Here is a 17,347-nt window from a genome sequence, read left to right on the forward strand (position 1 = left end):
GGCCGACGATATAAAATCCCTCACGTGAGGGAGGGGATAACCTCGAGTACGCTTCGCCACCAACGTCACCACCGCTTCTCCCGTTCGAGATCGGAGGGCGAGAAAGGGGGTTTTGGTCCTCCGCTTCCATCTAGGGTTCTGGTTCTCGCGATCGAGAACCCTTCTCGGAACTCTAGCTCGTGGATCCCTCGCCGATCCATGGGCTTCTCCTCTCCCCACCGGCTCGATATCTTCGAGATCTACGCGAGATACTGCGGTGAGCGGCTGGACGCCTCTTCTTGTCTCGACTTCTTCTCCTTTTCTTTCTATCATTTCTTTTTCGGGATTGGATTTGGTTTTGCTTTTCTTTTTGTTTGATGTTCCCGGAATTTGAACGAGCGTGCGGTGTTTTGGATGGTTTTGTTGCGCATCTTGCTTCTTGATGAAGAAATTGGTGCCCTTGTTGGGCCGGTGGAGGTGCGTTAGGGCTTTGGGTACTCTTGGGGCTGTACTTGATGTGTAGAGGTGGAAAGTTCATGTCTTGGAGATGTGGGTTGTGTAGAGGAGGTTTGATGATTAAGTGGAGCAATACAAGATGCAATTTAGTGTTTGACATGCTAACTTTTGTTGATGAGAACTTGAAATGGAACAGTGCGGGTTGATAGGTTGATGAAGGATTTTTGGGCAACTTGGTTGAGGAACCACATTTATATTTTAAGCCACAACAATCCTGATTGAGTTATTCACGGAAAACAAATTGGTTTTTTGGAGGGTTTATTGGCTTCTTTATGCTGTCAAACATAAAAGAATTTGATAGATTTTTAGTCAATTAAATATATTATATAGGTGGCCTGAATTTAAGTGGATTACTAAAATTTCCACTTTCAAGAACAACAGCTATCAGTAATTGAAGCCAGGAATGAGCAAGTCTTATTTAAGTAGCTTCTTCGTGTTCTACAGCTCTAACCTCTTACATTTTATAACCTGTATGTTGGATATGACCTTTGACCTTTTGTTTTATATATTTTTATACTGTCTATATGCAATGCTGCCACCCAATTGTCACTATTTTTTTTGGATATTAAGTGAAGTACAAGATTTGGAGTCTTTCATTTTTCATGTTGAGCTTAGAAGACATTATTTTATATAAATCAATTGTTTTTGCTGTCATACTGTGAAGCATGCTTTTTTGTCGTGAAACACAGGTTTGAGAGCAGTAGTTATATGTCTTGATGGGTAATGCTGGAGCCCAATTATAATTCATGTGTGGATGCATCCAAACACCTGTTTTCTCTTTTATTGTGTCATATCAATTTGACTTGATCATGTGCATCCTATATTCCCATACAATGTCGGAACACTAAAAATTGTTGTTGAGGCATTTCATTTCTTACTGAATTTTTTCTTGATTTTATTCAACTATAGATATTTTATCAAGAAATGACCATGCTACCTCAAAGGAATTGTTGGCTGTGCTTTCCAAATCATTGGAGTGTAGAGGGCAAGCAGGGTATGTCCTTTTGTTGGGATATGTATAATCTTCAACATTTTAAAAATTGCCTAACTTATTTACATATTCATTTTTTATATCTACATTTTGTAAGCTCTTAAATGAGGAGACCAAGCCTTTGCACTGTTTGAGCATGTTTTTATGTGTACATGATCAAGTGTGCGTGCCCATGTGCATAGTAGGTAGCCATGTGACAAACTTATTTATAACTTGGGTGGTCATTTTCATCACACCACGCTCAACATAGGTCCAGCATGGGAACCTGAGCTATTCAATAAAATGCCCTTTATGCTGTTCATCACCAGAAATTTTGCCGAGTGAAAGACCTAGATCATCAGTCGCTACTTCTGTTTTAAATTTCAAAGAGGTATCATGATAAATGATCAAGCGTAATAACCACATATTAACCAGTGCAAGTTTTGCTGTATACAGTCTAGTCAGTAGTGTTGATACAGGGCCTTATTGGAATCCAAGCTGGTCGATGGATGACGATGCAGCCCATAAGCATGTTTTGTGTTAGAATTATTATACTTATCTCTTCCTTCCATTGTCTTTGTTCCCGTATACTATTTTTTGATGTCAGCATGCATACACATGCACCTTTGTTCTTTGCATAGCTTAGATATCACTGGGTCTATTGTGGCACTAGCTCTTGCAGAAGCTTTTCCCCCTTTCTTTCACTATCTCATCATGATCTTTGGTTTTCAGGGAGGCAATTTATAATGACCTTTACAAGCTTATGTCATGCCTTGACTTGTCTGTGAGTGTTAATTATTTTGTTATGTTTCTTGGAAGACTATCAAGCTTGTAGTTAATTTGCTGGGTTTTAATTTGCTACCTACTCTTACTGTACCTATAAAAATTCATTACTGGTTATTATATTGCAGGTGGATTCTCGTAATTTCAATTGCTTCTATGATTTTGTCTTCTTCTTTTGCCGTGAAAATGGGCAGAAGAACATCAGTAAGATTATTTCTTAGATCCTTTTTTTAAGCAAAAAGAAAAATAACCAAGCTAATGTTCAATTTATGTTCCTTTGTTATCTTAATTAGTATTTATGTGTTTTCAAATATTTTTCAGCTGTACATAGGGCCATAAGTGCCTGGAGATTAGTTTTGAATGGAAGGTTTCGATTGCTTAATCAATGGTGTAACTTTGTTCAGGTATGAAAATTTTAAATGCTTGATTGAAGGCATGAGCACTCTTCAGCTGCTTTTCTTCAGTTAGTCCTTGGTGACAGCTGTAAAATTTACCCTGGTTTCTTATACATCTGAGCTTATATATGTTCTTTTAACTTTTTGGGTCACTTGACTACCTTCTTGTCATCACTGCTTCCATATAAAATTTTCTACAAAAATTGGGGACATCTGATTGAGTTTCTGCCGTAAGGACCGGTGTGAAATTTTCAGCCCAGTTGATTTTTTAAGAAAATCGATGTTTGAATAAAATCAAACAGAAAACCTTTTATTAAAAAAGTATTTCCTGTAACTAACTTCCATTATCTTCAGAATTATATGTTCTGTTAATGGAATATTCGAATGCACTTTGTAAGTTTTGGCATGAGTTTCTACCATCCTACCACATATTCTTATAGGAAAACTTTAATTGAAATCCATTTGGGAAAATATTTTAACTGGAAATACTTAGGGTTATTGTCCAACATTTAATTATTGATTGAAGTGGATGTAGAGTTGATGGATTATTTGAAAGAGTTTGAGAATTTCTGTCACGAGATTATATTGCATTACTGGTTTTGGAAAAAGCAACCGCATGGAATTGTTGGAAGAAAACATACTAGAGGGTCTTGTTTACAAAGGGACTGCCAGATATCGCTCTATTGATTCATACACATTTGTAGAGTCTCTACTAAAGTTGCAAAATGTTGATCCATTGGAGCGGTAATATGAACAGATAAGTCTACCTCATTTTCTTTATATTTGTAAGTTTACTATAGAGTTGCTCAGCGGGCGGGCTGGGTTGGGCTTGATTCGGGCCGGCTTGGCCTAAGGTGCCATGTCATTTAGTTAGGCTCGACTCAGCCTCTAGGCTTACTTCCTAGACCCGAGCCCACTACTTATCGGTTTCTTCTAGGCTAGGCCCTCGGGCCTCCTTGTTTTGGCTCATTAGCTTGGGAGGAGGGGTTGCAAGAGATGGCGGCCATGTGGAGGGCGGAGGCGCCAAGGAAAGTGTTGAGCTCGACGATGGTGAGGGGGCGAACCGATTTGATGATGTCGCAGAAGACGAGGTTGGTGGAGCCCTAGTTGAGGGTGCGGTTGGCGGTAGGTAAAGAAGCGGGAGGAGTTCGTGCGGCGGCAAAGGCAAAGGCGGATGCGGCGACGATGTGGAGGCAAGCACCCAAGATTATCCCCATCAAAGACCCAAGCTAAAAGCTCTGGCCATTCTTCCGCCACCAATGACCTCTTCATCGTCAACAAAAAATTTTCAAATCGTGTCCCCTTTCAAACCTAGTGTTCAGACTTTCAGAGTCTCGATGGTGGCACCGACACCGACACCAACAGTGGAGATGATGAAGGCCAATATGAGTCCACGAGCTTAGTGGCCCTGAGGAGCTCTGCTTTTCCTTGTTAAATTGGTCTCTACTATTTTCCAATCAACGACGTCGGGGAGGGGGGTTGGTTTGGAGCGGTGGTGGGGGCAGGGAGGGGAGGAGGGCGAGAGGTGGGGGAGGGGTTTGAGGGAGTGGTGGGAGAGGGATTGGGGAGGAGATGGGAGGATGGATGGGCACGCAGAGGGAGGAGAGGGCGACAAAGATGAGGTGAAGATGACGCGGATTGAGGAAGATGATATTTTATATTATATTTTCTATTATGTAATATATAATATAATATAATATATAGTACATATTATATTATATAAATATTGGGTTCGGGTTGGGCTTAGGTCAGGTCGACGTAAATCAAAATTCGGCTTGTTTAATGGGTGGGCTCAAATTTCAGGCCCTGACCTGATCCTCTAGGCTTAAAAACTAGGCCCAAGCTCGTCTAAAATGGGCTGGGCTTGAGCGGGCTTGGCGACTCGTCCGGTATTTGACCGGCTCTAGTTTTAGTATTGATTGATCCGATTAGGGGGAGGAATAGTCCCTCAACCCCTCAAGTCGAATCTATCAAAAATAATGAAAAAATGGAAAAGATTGGCGAAAGTGGGGTTTACGTCCTTTTTTGCTTTCATTGATGATTCATAAATTGAAATACATAATCTCTATTTGTAATAGTGAGGTCTATGTTTGCACAGTTCTAGTCGGATTCCTCTTAGACATGATTTGTAGAAATAAGGTCAAAAAAGCTAAAGCCTTATAGGAGATAGATTTCGACTCCTACATCAATTTTGCCTACTATCGCTCTACCTAATTCTTCTTGTATTGTGAGATATGTCTGGTCAAAGTTTTTTCTAAAAAAAATTCGGTTTGACCGACCCATTTTCGAACCCAAATGATGGAATTTGGATCTATTCGTTCGTTGTGTTGCACTCCTTAGGGGGTGGCGTGATGTGGTAAATCTCGAAAAATTATCAAATTCAAAAAAGATCATCTCAATTGGGCGTTGTATGGCCAATTTGTGGCTTCCGAAAGTTTGGCACATGTTTCGGCTTCCAATGTGGCGGATGTCGCTCATGTACCTTATCCAGCCCTACTCGCAGTGGCCAAAGTGATCACATCAAGTTTGATGAAGGTAGGGGGATTTAGCTCTTGCTACATCAGTGTTGAAGGTAGGGAAACACCTGCTTCCCCATCTTGTGGTTGAACCACTTAACTTTGTTTGAAGATGATTTCCAGCTTTGATCTTCTTTGCCTTTGGATCCCAGTGAACCACTCTCCTCACTTTCGCATTTAGACTTCATGGTAGGGATGCTCCTCACCGTTCGTCCTTGCTGATGATGACGACATTGACTTCTCCTTGATCTTAATCTTGGTAAATCAATATGTGGAACCAAGGGGCAAGATCTTGGTCTATCAAGAGTGGCATCAGTTTCTTGTATCATCATCACAAATTTATTGCAGGCATTAACAAGTCGCTCTGCCTATACAGCAGTTGCAAGGTCTATATATCCTTGCATTCTAGAAGCATTGATCATGAATTTCTTCCCATCTTTTACGAGATGATACTTCTTCTACCATCCATAGAAGACTGCATCTTGATCCCATACGTATGAACTCCTAAGGATGACTTGGCATACATCCAAAGAACTACTTCACATATCACCTCATCAATGTACCTTTCATAAGATTTGCTATTAGCTATTAATCATTTGAAAATTAGTAATAGACTTTTAAAATTGAATGTGAAATTTTACAGTGATTTACAATGTTGAAATGTTTCCATTCTCTAGTCAGTAGCATCTGAGTTATGTTCTAAATTCTGTAATAAATCCTGATAGCTTTTGATAAAAAAGGAGAGACGCATACGGATATACAGAGACAAACATACGTATTGTTGGCCTGTTAATCTGGGACCCCAAAACAATTAAGTTTGCTAAACACCTTTTTTTATTTATTCATTTATGTCTTTATTTTATATTATTATTTTTTTGAACTTAGGAACATCAACGTCATAATATATCTGAGGATACATGGCAACAACTCCTGGCCTTTAGCCGATGTGTAAACGAAGATCTTGAAGGTTATGATCCGAAAGGTAATCATGAAGTGTTAAATTGTCATAAGTTGTCTCTTAATGTGATATGCTATCAGAAAATCCTAAAGCATGATTAAACTCCTTTGTTTTTTTGCTAGGTGCCTGGCCTGTTCTGATTGATGACTTTGTTGAGCATATGTACAGGTTTGTCTTCCTTCTCCAATTGATGACTTTGTCTTCCTTCTCCAATGAACTTTGTATGATGTGGTGAATGCCATATAGACTTCCTTCTACAATACCACCTTTAATGATTTTTATTTTTTACTTACACTAGTTTAATTGTTAATGCTATTTATCTGGAGCTATTGCTGCCTAGGATGGGACTTAAACAGAGTATCCTTTGCCTTATTTTGTTTCACATGGCTTGAAAAATTATATATCATCAAGCAAAATCTTACATCTGACACAGTGTATCAACCCCTATCACGAGCAACTAAATTTGTCTGGGAAAATCTGCAGAAGAGAGATTATGTATTTACAGAGCAATTCTTTGGATTTTGAATTGCTGTGAACTTCAGCCGAAAAAATCTTGACATTAAAGTGTGTTGAACTTGATTGTTTCAAAGAAATGAAAATCCTATATACTTTGACTTACTGCAGGCTTGCATTGTTTTATGTCAGAGCTTTTTCATGAGAATAGGTCCAATTTTTTGTACTGAGAATTCTAACTTCCATCAAATGAAACAGAAGACAAAGCATATAGTTCATCCTGAAAGTGTTTGTGAGTTGTTAGAACATCAACACAAATGCAATCTATATTTGATACAGAATGAGTTGCCATCAATACAAGCTGCTAGCTTTGTATGCATCTGTTGCTTGTCTGCTATGCTTTTTGTCTGCCATCCAATAGTTGTAATCATGGTATGCTGTACCGGTCGGTACCAGACGTACCGTACCTATATCGATGGGTACCGGTATTGGTGCGCCAATGTTGGTATGCCTGACGTACCGCGTACCGTACCGTACCGACATTCGGTACGACTATACTAGTGCGGCACCGGTACGGGGTTCGGCATCGGTACGGCGAACCTTGGTCGTAATACTTTATTTAATATGCATATGAATGTGAGTCTATTATTATAAGAGCGCTTTGAAATTGTAAAATGACCAAAATACCTTTATGTATAGTTGGTGTTTAAGGGTCTTAAGATAATTGCATAGTTTGGTTTGTATGCAGTGTTGTTTATAGAAATATTAAGGGGCTTGATATGGGAAGCGATTATATTAACTGTGTCCAGGAGATTAGGATCATGCATATACATTTGATTATGTGTAAATATGGAGGTTAGATTTAGGCTCATACTGGAATCTTTAATGATATCCAAAACCATTTTTGATACTTACAAAACAACCATTTGAGGTTAGTATGAAGACACAAGCCTGAGCCTTCATTCAGTAAAATGCAAATACGCTTCCAAGTATTTGGGATATTTGCATGGTTAATACTCAATAGTTATATGCATTGGGCAAGTATTGTAACCCATTTGATTTAACCTTGCCTATTTGAATTAACAGATCAACTTGCTATCCGACATTTTTTTCGATTTGACATGACACTTTCCAAAAAAAAATTCGACATATCTCACTTTATTATGATTATGAGAATCGATCCTACTCCTTCTAGTCCTATGGTTTCCACACTTGAAGAAAAAAACCTAGGGTATCGCTCAAATTATTGGCCCAGTATTGGATCTCGTTTTTCTCCTGGGAAAATGCCTAATATTTATAATGCTTTGGTAGGTAAGGGTCGAGATACTGTCGGTTAGCGAATTAATGTGACTTGTGGGGTACAACAATTATTAGAAAATAATTGATAGACGAGAGAGGAAGAGGCAGTTGTTTCATTTGTTGACCCGAAAGTAGGTACGACTCCATAATAAGAAGCGCAGGAAGCACAAAGAAGGATGGTGTAAGCTTGGTTAGCTAGAGCGTGAACAAAAGATGCAAAGGCGAGGGCTATGGCCAGAGCCCCCATGGATTGATATAGAACACCCCACACCCTATTGTCGATCTGCTAGCACCATAAAGCGGGTACTGAGGCATTTAAACCGAAGCTTTCTGCAATTTGATACTCAGGCTTTAGTAGCCGATAGGAGGTGGACCATAACTCGTTGACCATGTAAAAAAAAATCTGAGGGCAAAGGCACCATGGAAAGCAAAGGCTCAGGCTCAAATGGTCAGAAAAAAATGCACCGGGTTTCAGTGGTTTTCGGCTTGCTGCTTTTGATGCAAAAAAGACAAAATGGGATTGGATTTCCGAAGGGAAGGTTGGATACCTGGTTGTAATTTTGATTGAAATGGGATAGTCTTCAAACTCCCGTGATGCAGTCTAGACTATGGGCTCTTCCCTTTCTGATTGGATTGACTCGGGGAAGGGTCAATTTAACCTCCTCCTAAGTATGCTTCACGGCCACTCATTCATCTTGACCAAATAGTAGAATCTATCTTTCAACGATTTTTTTCTCCGCTAATCACCCCTTCCTAACCAGCCCGCCCAATCGATCGTCGGTTGATTGGTGAATGAATAGGGGTTGAGAAGGTTTGAATTTGTCAAAACGTATCGTTTGTTTTCTTTGTCAATCAAATGGATCTTTTCGTTCTAATACTCTATCCGAGAGCTATTCGTATTTATCAAATATGTTCTTATCTAACGAAAAGACGTGAGCTGGGTTCATAATATCGTGAGACAGTTCGGTCCATGTCCAGTGCGGGTGTTAGAACATGGAGAGGATCTTTTTCTAGTACGAGAGGACCAGGAAGGACGCACCTTTGGTGTACCAGTTATCGTGCCCTCGGTAAATGCTAGATGGTCAAGTGTGGAGCAGATAACTGCTAAAAGTATTTTTCTTAAGTAAAGTACTTTTTTTAAAATGAAAAACTAGACTTTCCAGTTCTTATGAACCGAACTCATTGAAATTTCATCCTTTTCTTTTTGTCGGGCGTATTTCTCAAAATCCTCCAAGATCACAAGCGGAATGCTAAGCAAGGGAGGGGAGGCTACGAGCGGAGCATCGAACAAAAAGAAGCAAGCAAGGGAGAGCAAACGTGTTGCTAGACCTTGTCATTATGAAAACTTCCCAAGCATCACCAAATTTCTTCAATAATAGCTCTTGTATCCTAGGTCGGTTCGACAAGCTCATTTATCATGTTGGCTAGAGTTAGCCATATGATTAGCTCTCACTCTCTCCAAAAGTTCCTCTAGAAGAAAGTTTCTCCATACAACGACATTAGAAGAAGACCTTCGAAAATTTGCTCTAGTCTGCAGCCTTATTACATTTCCTATATACATGGTGACCTTGTCATTATGAAAAGCTTCACAAGCAACACCTAATTTCCTCAATAATAGTTCTCGTATCTCAGGTTGGTTCTACGAGCCCATTTATCATGTTGGCTAGAGTTAGCCATCTGATCAGCTCTCACTTGCTCTAGAAGTTCCTTCGGAAAAAAGTTTCTCCATACAACAACAATAGAAGACCTCCGAAAATTTCTTGTTCAGTTAGCAGCCTGATTACATTCCTTATAGATATGGTGACCTTGTCATTATGAAAGCTTTCCAAGCAGCACCAAATTTTCGCAATAATAGCTCTTGTATCCCAGGTCGATTCCATGAGCCCATTTATCATGTTGGCTAAAGTTCACCATTCGATCAGCTCACTTGCTCCAAAAATTTCTCCAGAAAAAAGTTTCTCCATCCAACAACATTAGAAGAACTTCAAAAATTTGCTATCTGGTCAGCAGCATGATTACATTTTTCTATAGACATGGTGACCTTGTCATTATGAAAGCCTCTCAAGCATCACCTATTTCCTCAATTATAGCTCATATCCCAGGTCAGTTCCATGAGCCCATTTATCATGTTGGTTGAAGTTAGACATGTCATCATCTCTCACTCCAAAAGTTCTTTTGGAAAAAAGTTTCTCCATACAATACCATTAGAAGATCTAAAATTTGCTGTCTAGTCAGTAGTTTGATTATATTCCTTATAGACATGGTGACCTTGTGATTATGAAAGCTTCCCAAGCAGCACCTAATTTCCTTAATGATAGCTCCTGTATCCCAGGTCGGTTCCACAAGCCCATTTATCATGTTGGCTAGAGTTAGCCATCTGATGGTTTCTCACTCGCTCCAAAATTTTCTCTGGGGAAAAGTTTCTCCAGACAACAACATTAGAAGAACTTCAAAAATTTGCTGCTCTTTAGCTATCCCTAGATGGTAATCTTATTGTGAAGACCAAGAAGTGAGTTATTTATACCAAGCATTCTTCTTAAAGCTAGATCCAATCTCCTGGTCCTTGCGAAAAGGAAAAAGAATTTTACATTCCTCCTTTCGGAAAGGGAGGATTAGGGAAATCCTTTTGATTGCTGCCTTCTCCAGACCTCTAGAAAACGCATGAAAAAAAGGCTCGAATGGTACGATCCCTCCATGTCACCAGAATGAAAGAGGCAATCTCATAGTTCCTCGTCCTTAGGAATTCTTCAAGCTCTAACAGATGGGACTAAATTACTTTTTAAGGTGGACCTACTCCTATCTAGAAGAGATATTCATTTGTTTATTATCGAACCATCTACAATGGTCATAACAATTCTACTAAGTTATTTAGTAATTCCTTTTGGGTACCGCCTTGTTTTAGGTGATCTCAGTATAGGTGTTTTTTTATGGATCGCCATTTCAAGTATTGCCCCTATTGGGCTTCTTGTGTCAGGATATGGATCGAATAATAAATATTCTTTTTCAGGTGGTCTACGAGCTGCTACTTCAGAAATCTTTCTTGATCAATCCTTTTGCCCCTTATTCTTGAGAATCAGAAAGATCTCTTTTGAGTTTGAATTTGTTCATTTGGAATTCGGGCTTTTCTATCTTCTACTTTTTTGTCTATTTACTTAACTTTTTGCTGAGATTTTTTTATAATTAATAATTGATTCCGATTCACCAATTCTTATCTCTTTCGAAAAGAACAATAAAAATTAATAACAAAAAAATAAATAAATTATATATATAAGAAGTGGCAAAAATTGGAATAGAAATATCATTTGATTTATCGATTTTTCAAAAAAAAAGCGAAGTTCTATCGTTGTGTGAGAAATAGGAAATTCATGAAAAATGCAATCCCCTAGTGGTTCAAACAAATTCACTTTCTTTCTCATTCATTCTGTTGTCGTCTTTCAGTGACCTTTTTGGGGACTTGGCAATACCACAATCGGCTTTCTTCTGATGATTCGTTGTCTCCTCCTAGATGCTGTTATGGTAGTCGTCCTAGAGGGTGCAGACCTCCGCCATACCACCTAATGTTCCGGGGGATAATTCTCCTTCACCTTCTTTCATGCATTGTACTTAATTAAATAATCTAAAACAGAGGATCTTGAGTACTATTCGTAACTCTGAAGAATTACATAGAGGGGCCATTGAGCAGCTCGAAAGGGCCAGGACTTGCTTACAGAAAGTGAAAATAGAAGCAAATGAGTATCGAATGAATGGATACTCTAAGGTAAATCGAGAAAAAGAAAATTTGATTAATGCCACTTGTGATACTTTGGAATGATTAGGTCCGACTCAATTTTTTTAGGATCGGCCGACTCATCCTTGGAATCCGAAAAGAAAGCAGAGACAACAGATTGCTTTGTCGGTAAGCCTAACTGTGATGTCATCATGGTCAGAGTTCATATTGGAACCCATTTGATTGATCATCTAAAGTTAATGACGAAGCCTCTAGGTCAAGGTTAGTTAAGACATATCAACTTATTTAGAGTTTATATTCTATTAGCTACTTAAGCTATGGTCAGAGTTCCTTTATGAACTCATTTGACTAACCATCTTTGGGATCACAACTCAGACGAAGGTTTATTGAATCAGGTCTCAACTAGCTTGAGTAAAGGATCGCTATAGGTCAGATTTATGCCTGATTGTGGCCTGGCTGAGATGAAAGTTCTTATCTCAGTCCATCTGATGCAATTATTCTGATAACTTGGCCATGCATCGAACTTAACGAAGTTTTGGTTTGGTCCGAAGTCCACTTTCATGAATCTGGGTGTTTATGATCTAGTCTGACCCAAAATGGATCATCTTGGGCTTTGGATAAGGTCAGGTCTGAGCCATCTTTTAAAATGTTAACCTAGTGAAGCCAAATGTCCTTCTTCTTAAAAATTATGACTGTCATCAGCCACTTTGAAGCTCTAGCAGAAGCTCCTTTGTTCAGGAACCCATCATCAAAGTTTTGGACAAGCTCCATAGCGGCGTCTTTTCCATTTCTGAACTCATGATGGGGGTTGGTCTGTACCTGAGAATAGTCCTACGGGATCAAAGTTGTTAAGTCTCAATAGGGCACATGTGATCCATGTAAGCCTGGTTTTGGTCTTGAAACCTGCTTGAGCATATGTTTGATGATTAAATATTCGCCATGGTCCTGAGAGATCATGGGCTTCACTCTTGAAATCCACATTTCTTTGGGTTGGAAGGTTTTATTATTTGGGACTAAGGTTCGCAATCTAGGTACCATATTCTGTTGTAGTACCATGATGATACAGTGGTCGGTACACTTGGTATAGTGGTTAGTTTGGCATATCGACACTCAGGGCATTCTCTGAGTCTTGGTTTGGTACTGATACGGTATGATATGCCTGGTATGGGATAGTACACACGGGTAAGGCAAAATTTGCTTCACACCTTTATGCAGAGGTTGTGTGCAACCAATAAAGATACAGGGAGAGCCCTATGATGCTTTGATGCTCTTGGTTGATAAAGAGCATGTATGCTTGAGCAAGATGTCACCCATTGAGGCAAGCTATGTAAGCACCATTATCATCTTCATTTAGCAGATGATTAGCAATAATCATGGTAATCACCTTGGTGGCCTCAAAAAGATATTGAGCTGAGGCGTGCTTGAAAGAAAACCTGCCATACAAGTGAACTGGAGAATATGATAAGGGTGGGGAAGGGGAACCCCACCTTTGTCTTGAAATCCTGTCTGCGCTTCATCCTTCAAGAAAAGGAGGTTTATTCTTTTTGATGGCTGCATACAGTATTGTGGCCATTGGGGAGGGGGGGTGGAGATCAATCCCTTCCTCAATGGAAGCCTCTCAATGTGGAAGAACAAAACATGAGTCTTTCAATGTTGGAAGGATCTCCAATGGCATAGCATTGGAAAGAAGAGTTTCATAGCCTCTCAACATTGGACCAAGGAGAGGAGTGAGAATCCTCAGATGGCTGCCTCTCAATGTGATAGAGGAGATTAGCAACCTCTCGAGTCTCAATGTTGGAAATGCTTCTCTAGCGCAGCCTATAAACACTTGAAAGCTGTCCCTCATGCAGTCTCGTAGCATGGGAAGGAGAGTTGCAAAGGCGGACGCTCAATGTGGGAGAGAAGAAAATCCCTAGAAGATGCTATCATCATTTTTATAAATAGGACCAGTGGGATATCTCTGTAGAAGGTTTTATGTTCGATATTAGGAACTGATTGGGGGCAGATTATATGGATAGAGGAGCTGTGAGTTGCACGGCTATTAAATACCTATTATGCAAATATCCCGGTCTAGATTTCATGCGTAATCAATAGAATCTGAAGGCTCAAATTCAACTTCACACTCTTTTGCTTGTAGTGCGCCATATGGTGTGAAATCTGGTGAGCGGTCGCAACTGGAATGGACCGATGTGGTATTCCAATTGATTTTCATTTGTTACTGAGCCACCGCTGCAGCTTTTATGGAATGGAGAAAAAATAGGTGTCCTAGTGATGGACTCTTGTCTGCATGTACAGAATTTGAAGATCCCGCCGTCAGTTTCCTTCTAGGCTGTGGTCAGAAATAAGAGAGATGTTAATGAATGCCCCAGGAGCATTGTTAAGGTGATTGCCCCCATTAATCAGTGATAATGTGTTTTAATTCTATTGGTTAATTAGCTACAATTAAATTGGCATTTTAGTTATCAACTGTCTTTTCATGTCTTCTAAGATTTTCTAAAATATCTCCATCTCAATCACCAATCCACCCGTGTATTGCTCTCTTTGTCATCATATGAGTGGTTGATATTCATTTTAGTGAAGCACAATAGGAACTATGAAGTTGTTATATGGGAACTCTAATTGTGAATAAATTATATTAGGAAATACAGGTTGTTTTAAGAAGATTAAAGTTGTCCTCCAACTAAATTTGGACATGTTGTTTAAAGTAATTAGGGCATTGCTCTTAACAGATGTTCCGGAGGCATTTGTTAACAGGACCCCAAAAAATAATAGAGGTGTTATAAGGTAGGAAAGGCTGGTGCCTGGTGGCCTTACTTGGTTGCTCAAATTTTCTGATATCTATCATATTATCTTTGTCTGTCTTGATTACAATCTTTTTTTCCTTTTAAAGTTCCCACATGGAAGTGGGTAGCTTGATGGCCATCCAAGCCTCTGGGCTTTAGAGCGCGGGAAGGAAATCTGGCTGACTTGTTTTGATACTTTTGTTCTATGTCCCGAGGCCAAAGAATATCTATTATTTCCAAAAAACAAGCAGTCTGATCTGGCCTCTTATCCTTTTATTTCCCTCGTTAGTCAACTCCAACTTGACACCCTTTAATTGCAATGGCTTTGAAAATAATCTCTCCTATTGCTTGTAGATGCGATGATGTATATACACCCTTTTGTGAGACTCGTGCTAGAAACTTGAATCTTGAAAAATAATGGTATTGTCACATGCTGAACTTGTCAACCTTGGAAATGGGATCTTGGATGTGCGATGTGAGATTGATGCTTATATTTCTTTATTTATATATATGCTCGTGTGTGTTGTCCAATATGTGCTTGAAGTCACTGCAGACCCAACACACACAGAATTAATACCTCATGATCTCGTGGTTGAATTTGTTGTACTCAGTTGATCCAATAATGGGCGAACTAACATATCCAGTTAGTATAGGTCAATGGATCAGAACTTTATGGAAGGTATAGTATCTACTCTAAACTAACCCAAATAAAACCTAAATAATGATACGCATCAGGCTGGGCTGCTGGGGTTAGGGGAAGTAGATATGTGAAAATCTCACCTCACCATCCCCAAAACCAGAATAGCCTTTCAGCTGCACTAGGTATATTTAAGAAAATATGTTGTTTTAATGCTAAAATGACTTGATACACATGCAAATCTAAACAAGTGAGAAAGTGAATAAAATAAAATAAAATAAAATCAGGAGAGGGAACAAAATGTAAAGAAGTTCGAGGTCATCATATATCATTTAAGGTCTCTAGAAGTGCTCTCCTTCATTCTGTTCAGGATCAGCAAGTTAACCTCTATGATATCACAAAGACACAAGGACAGTGTATGAAGGAAGCATGGATGGTAGGTGGACTGGAAATAGGTGTTCTTCGATGGATCCCCTAGCTATATTTCAGTTAAAATGTGTTTAAAATAAGAAAGAAAAATAAGCATTTGGGTGCATGACAAAATAGTAGAAAGCAGAAAAAGTTATGCAAAGATAGTTAAAAATGGACCTTTAATTTGTCACAATGCTTTTTTAGCCATAAATTTTTTTTTTCCAAATCTTCATGAAAGATATTTGCATGATTAATGCACAAAAATTATGCATCAATCCCAACATTTTTATTTTTCAAAATTTGGTTGAGAAAAATAAATTTCATTGACATGATGCTTGTTGATTAATACCAATGCAAGTTCTTTCGCCTGAAAAGATTTTGAATTTTAAACTTCGGGAGAAAGGAAATTCAAAAATTGATGCACAAAAGTGAAAAAGATTAGATTATGTTTTACCTTTTGAGTCCTGTGAAAAAGATACTCAAAGTGAGGTAGTGGGAGAGTATAAACTATCATATGTTGAGATGATCTAATCAAGATCAAACTAGTACTTTTGGGATGCGGGAGTTTTGAACAATCTAGCTGGAGAAACTGTCGGAAAAAAAAGGTCACGTTTAAAAGAGAGTTGGTCAGAACTTATCTCACTAGTTTTTTTGATAATAATTGTCTGATTTTCTTGAAAATATATTTTTTCCATAATAACCATAAATCAATCTTAGAAACCGGTGGACATGGAAGATCATCTTTTATATGGCTATGCATCTCCTGGAGAATATGTGATTCTCTCTCTCTCTCTCTCACCCCCCTTCTCTTTAGCTGCTGCATTCTGGTTCTCGGTGTCAGCAGCGAGATAACTACCCTGTCATGGATTTTGAACTGTGTTGTTGGTTTGCAGTCTTCCTTTCTTCTTGCAATCTTTTGGGAATGTTACTAGTGCCTGCATGCCTGTTCTTGCTTAACTGGAAGTTTCTTTCCTGCCATTCTTGTTTACATGATGTTCTTTTCCAAATGCAGAACTAGCCACACCAGGAGTTGGAGAACTCAGGATTATATTTGTAGCTGTGCTGACATGGAAGCACAACCTAGCATATCTAACACTTTCAGTGGTAATGTTTTTATACTTCTCTGGAACTCCAGTAGTTTGAATGCAGAACCCAAATCCAGATCCCTATTTGAGCTGTTTTTATCGGTCATTGATTGCATTGCAGGATTGAATCTGCTCCCTGGATCAAAGAGGAAGTCTCCTGCAGATGCTGGTGAACACTATGAGGAAGAATCAAAGCGTTTACAGAACCCAACAAGCTCAGATCATGTGATGAAATCCAAGCGAGGGAAGCAGACTTTCATTGCTAGACCTTGGGAGTCTGACTTAGCTATGAGTCCAATTGATGGTACGGTAGATTACCATGCTGAAATGAATAAACATAGTTCACTTGGTTGTCTTCAAACCTCAGCATGTGCTGTAGAGGATAGCTTATCCAAAGGTTTCGAAGGATACCTTTCCATAGGGTGCTGTTTCCAGTTTGATCAGAAAAGCAGGGTTTGATACACATAAATATACCTCAAACCTCAGCATGAACGGTCGAGGATAAGTTATCCATAGGTTTTGAAGGATACCTTTCTAGAGGATGCTTTTTGCAGTTTGATCAAAAAAGCAGGGCTTCATACACTTGAATATACCTCCAGGAATGTTTGGTTTGAGCTCATGCTTCAATTATGAATTCCCGTGGTCTTCCCCATTGCTGCAATTTATTCTTATGGCATTAATTTTCGTCATTTGTTCATGTAAGGTATTTAAGCTTAGCAATTTTTTCTCAATGTTTGAACTTGATGTATCAATAAGTAAGACACGATCAAATCTACCTTTTTCATGAGCTTGTTTTCTCGATCTGAGTGTGAATGCATGTTGAAGTATTTCTAGA

At 39.0% G+C, this 17,347-nt stretch overlaps 1 protein-coding gene across 1 annotated transcript; it reads left to right on the top strand.

The window, feature by feature from the left end:
- Nucleotides 1–17,347, top strand: LOC103700374. Its single transcript, XM_008782322.3, has 9 exons — nt 1–256; nt 1,405–1,489; nt 2,198–2,249; nt 2,377–2,452; nt 2,570–2,652; nt 6,045–6,141; nt 6,240–6,285; nt 16,440–16,531; nt 16,634–17,347. The coding sequence occupies exons 1-9, from the start codon at nt 199–201 to the stop codon at nt 16,969–16,971; spliced, it is 927 nt and encodes a 308-aa protein (XP_008780544.2). The 5' UTR covers nt 1–198; the 3' UTR covers nt 16,972–17,347.

This window comes from Phoenix dactylifera, chromosome 9, assembly GCF_009389715.1.
Source record: "Phoenix dactylifera cultivar Barhee BC4 chromosome 9, palm_55x_up_171113_PBpolish2nd_filt_p, whole genome shotgun sequence".
NCBI classification, from domain to species: Eukaryota; Viridiplantae; Streptophyta; class Magnoliopsida; order Arecales; family Arecaceae; genus Phoenix; species Phoenix dactylifera.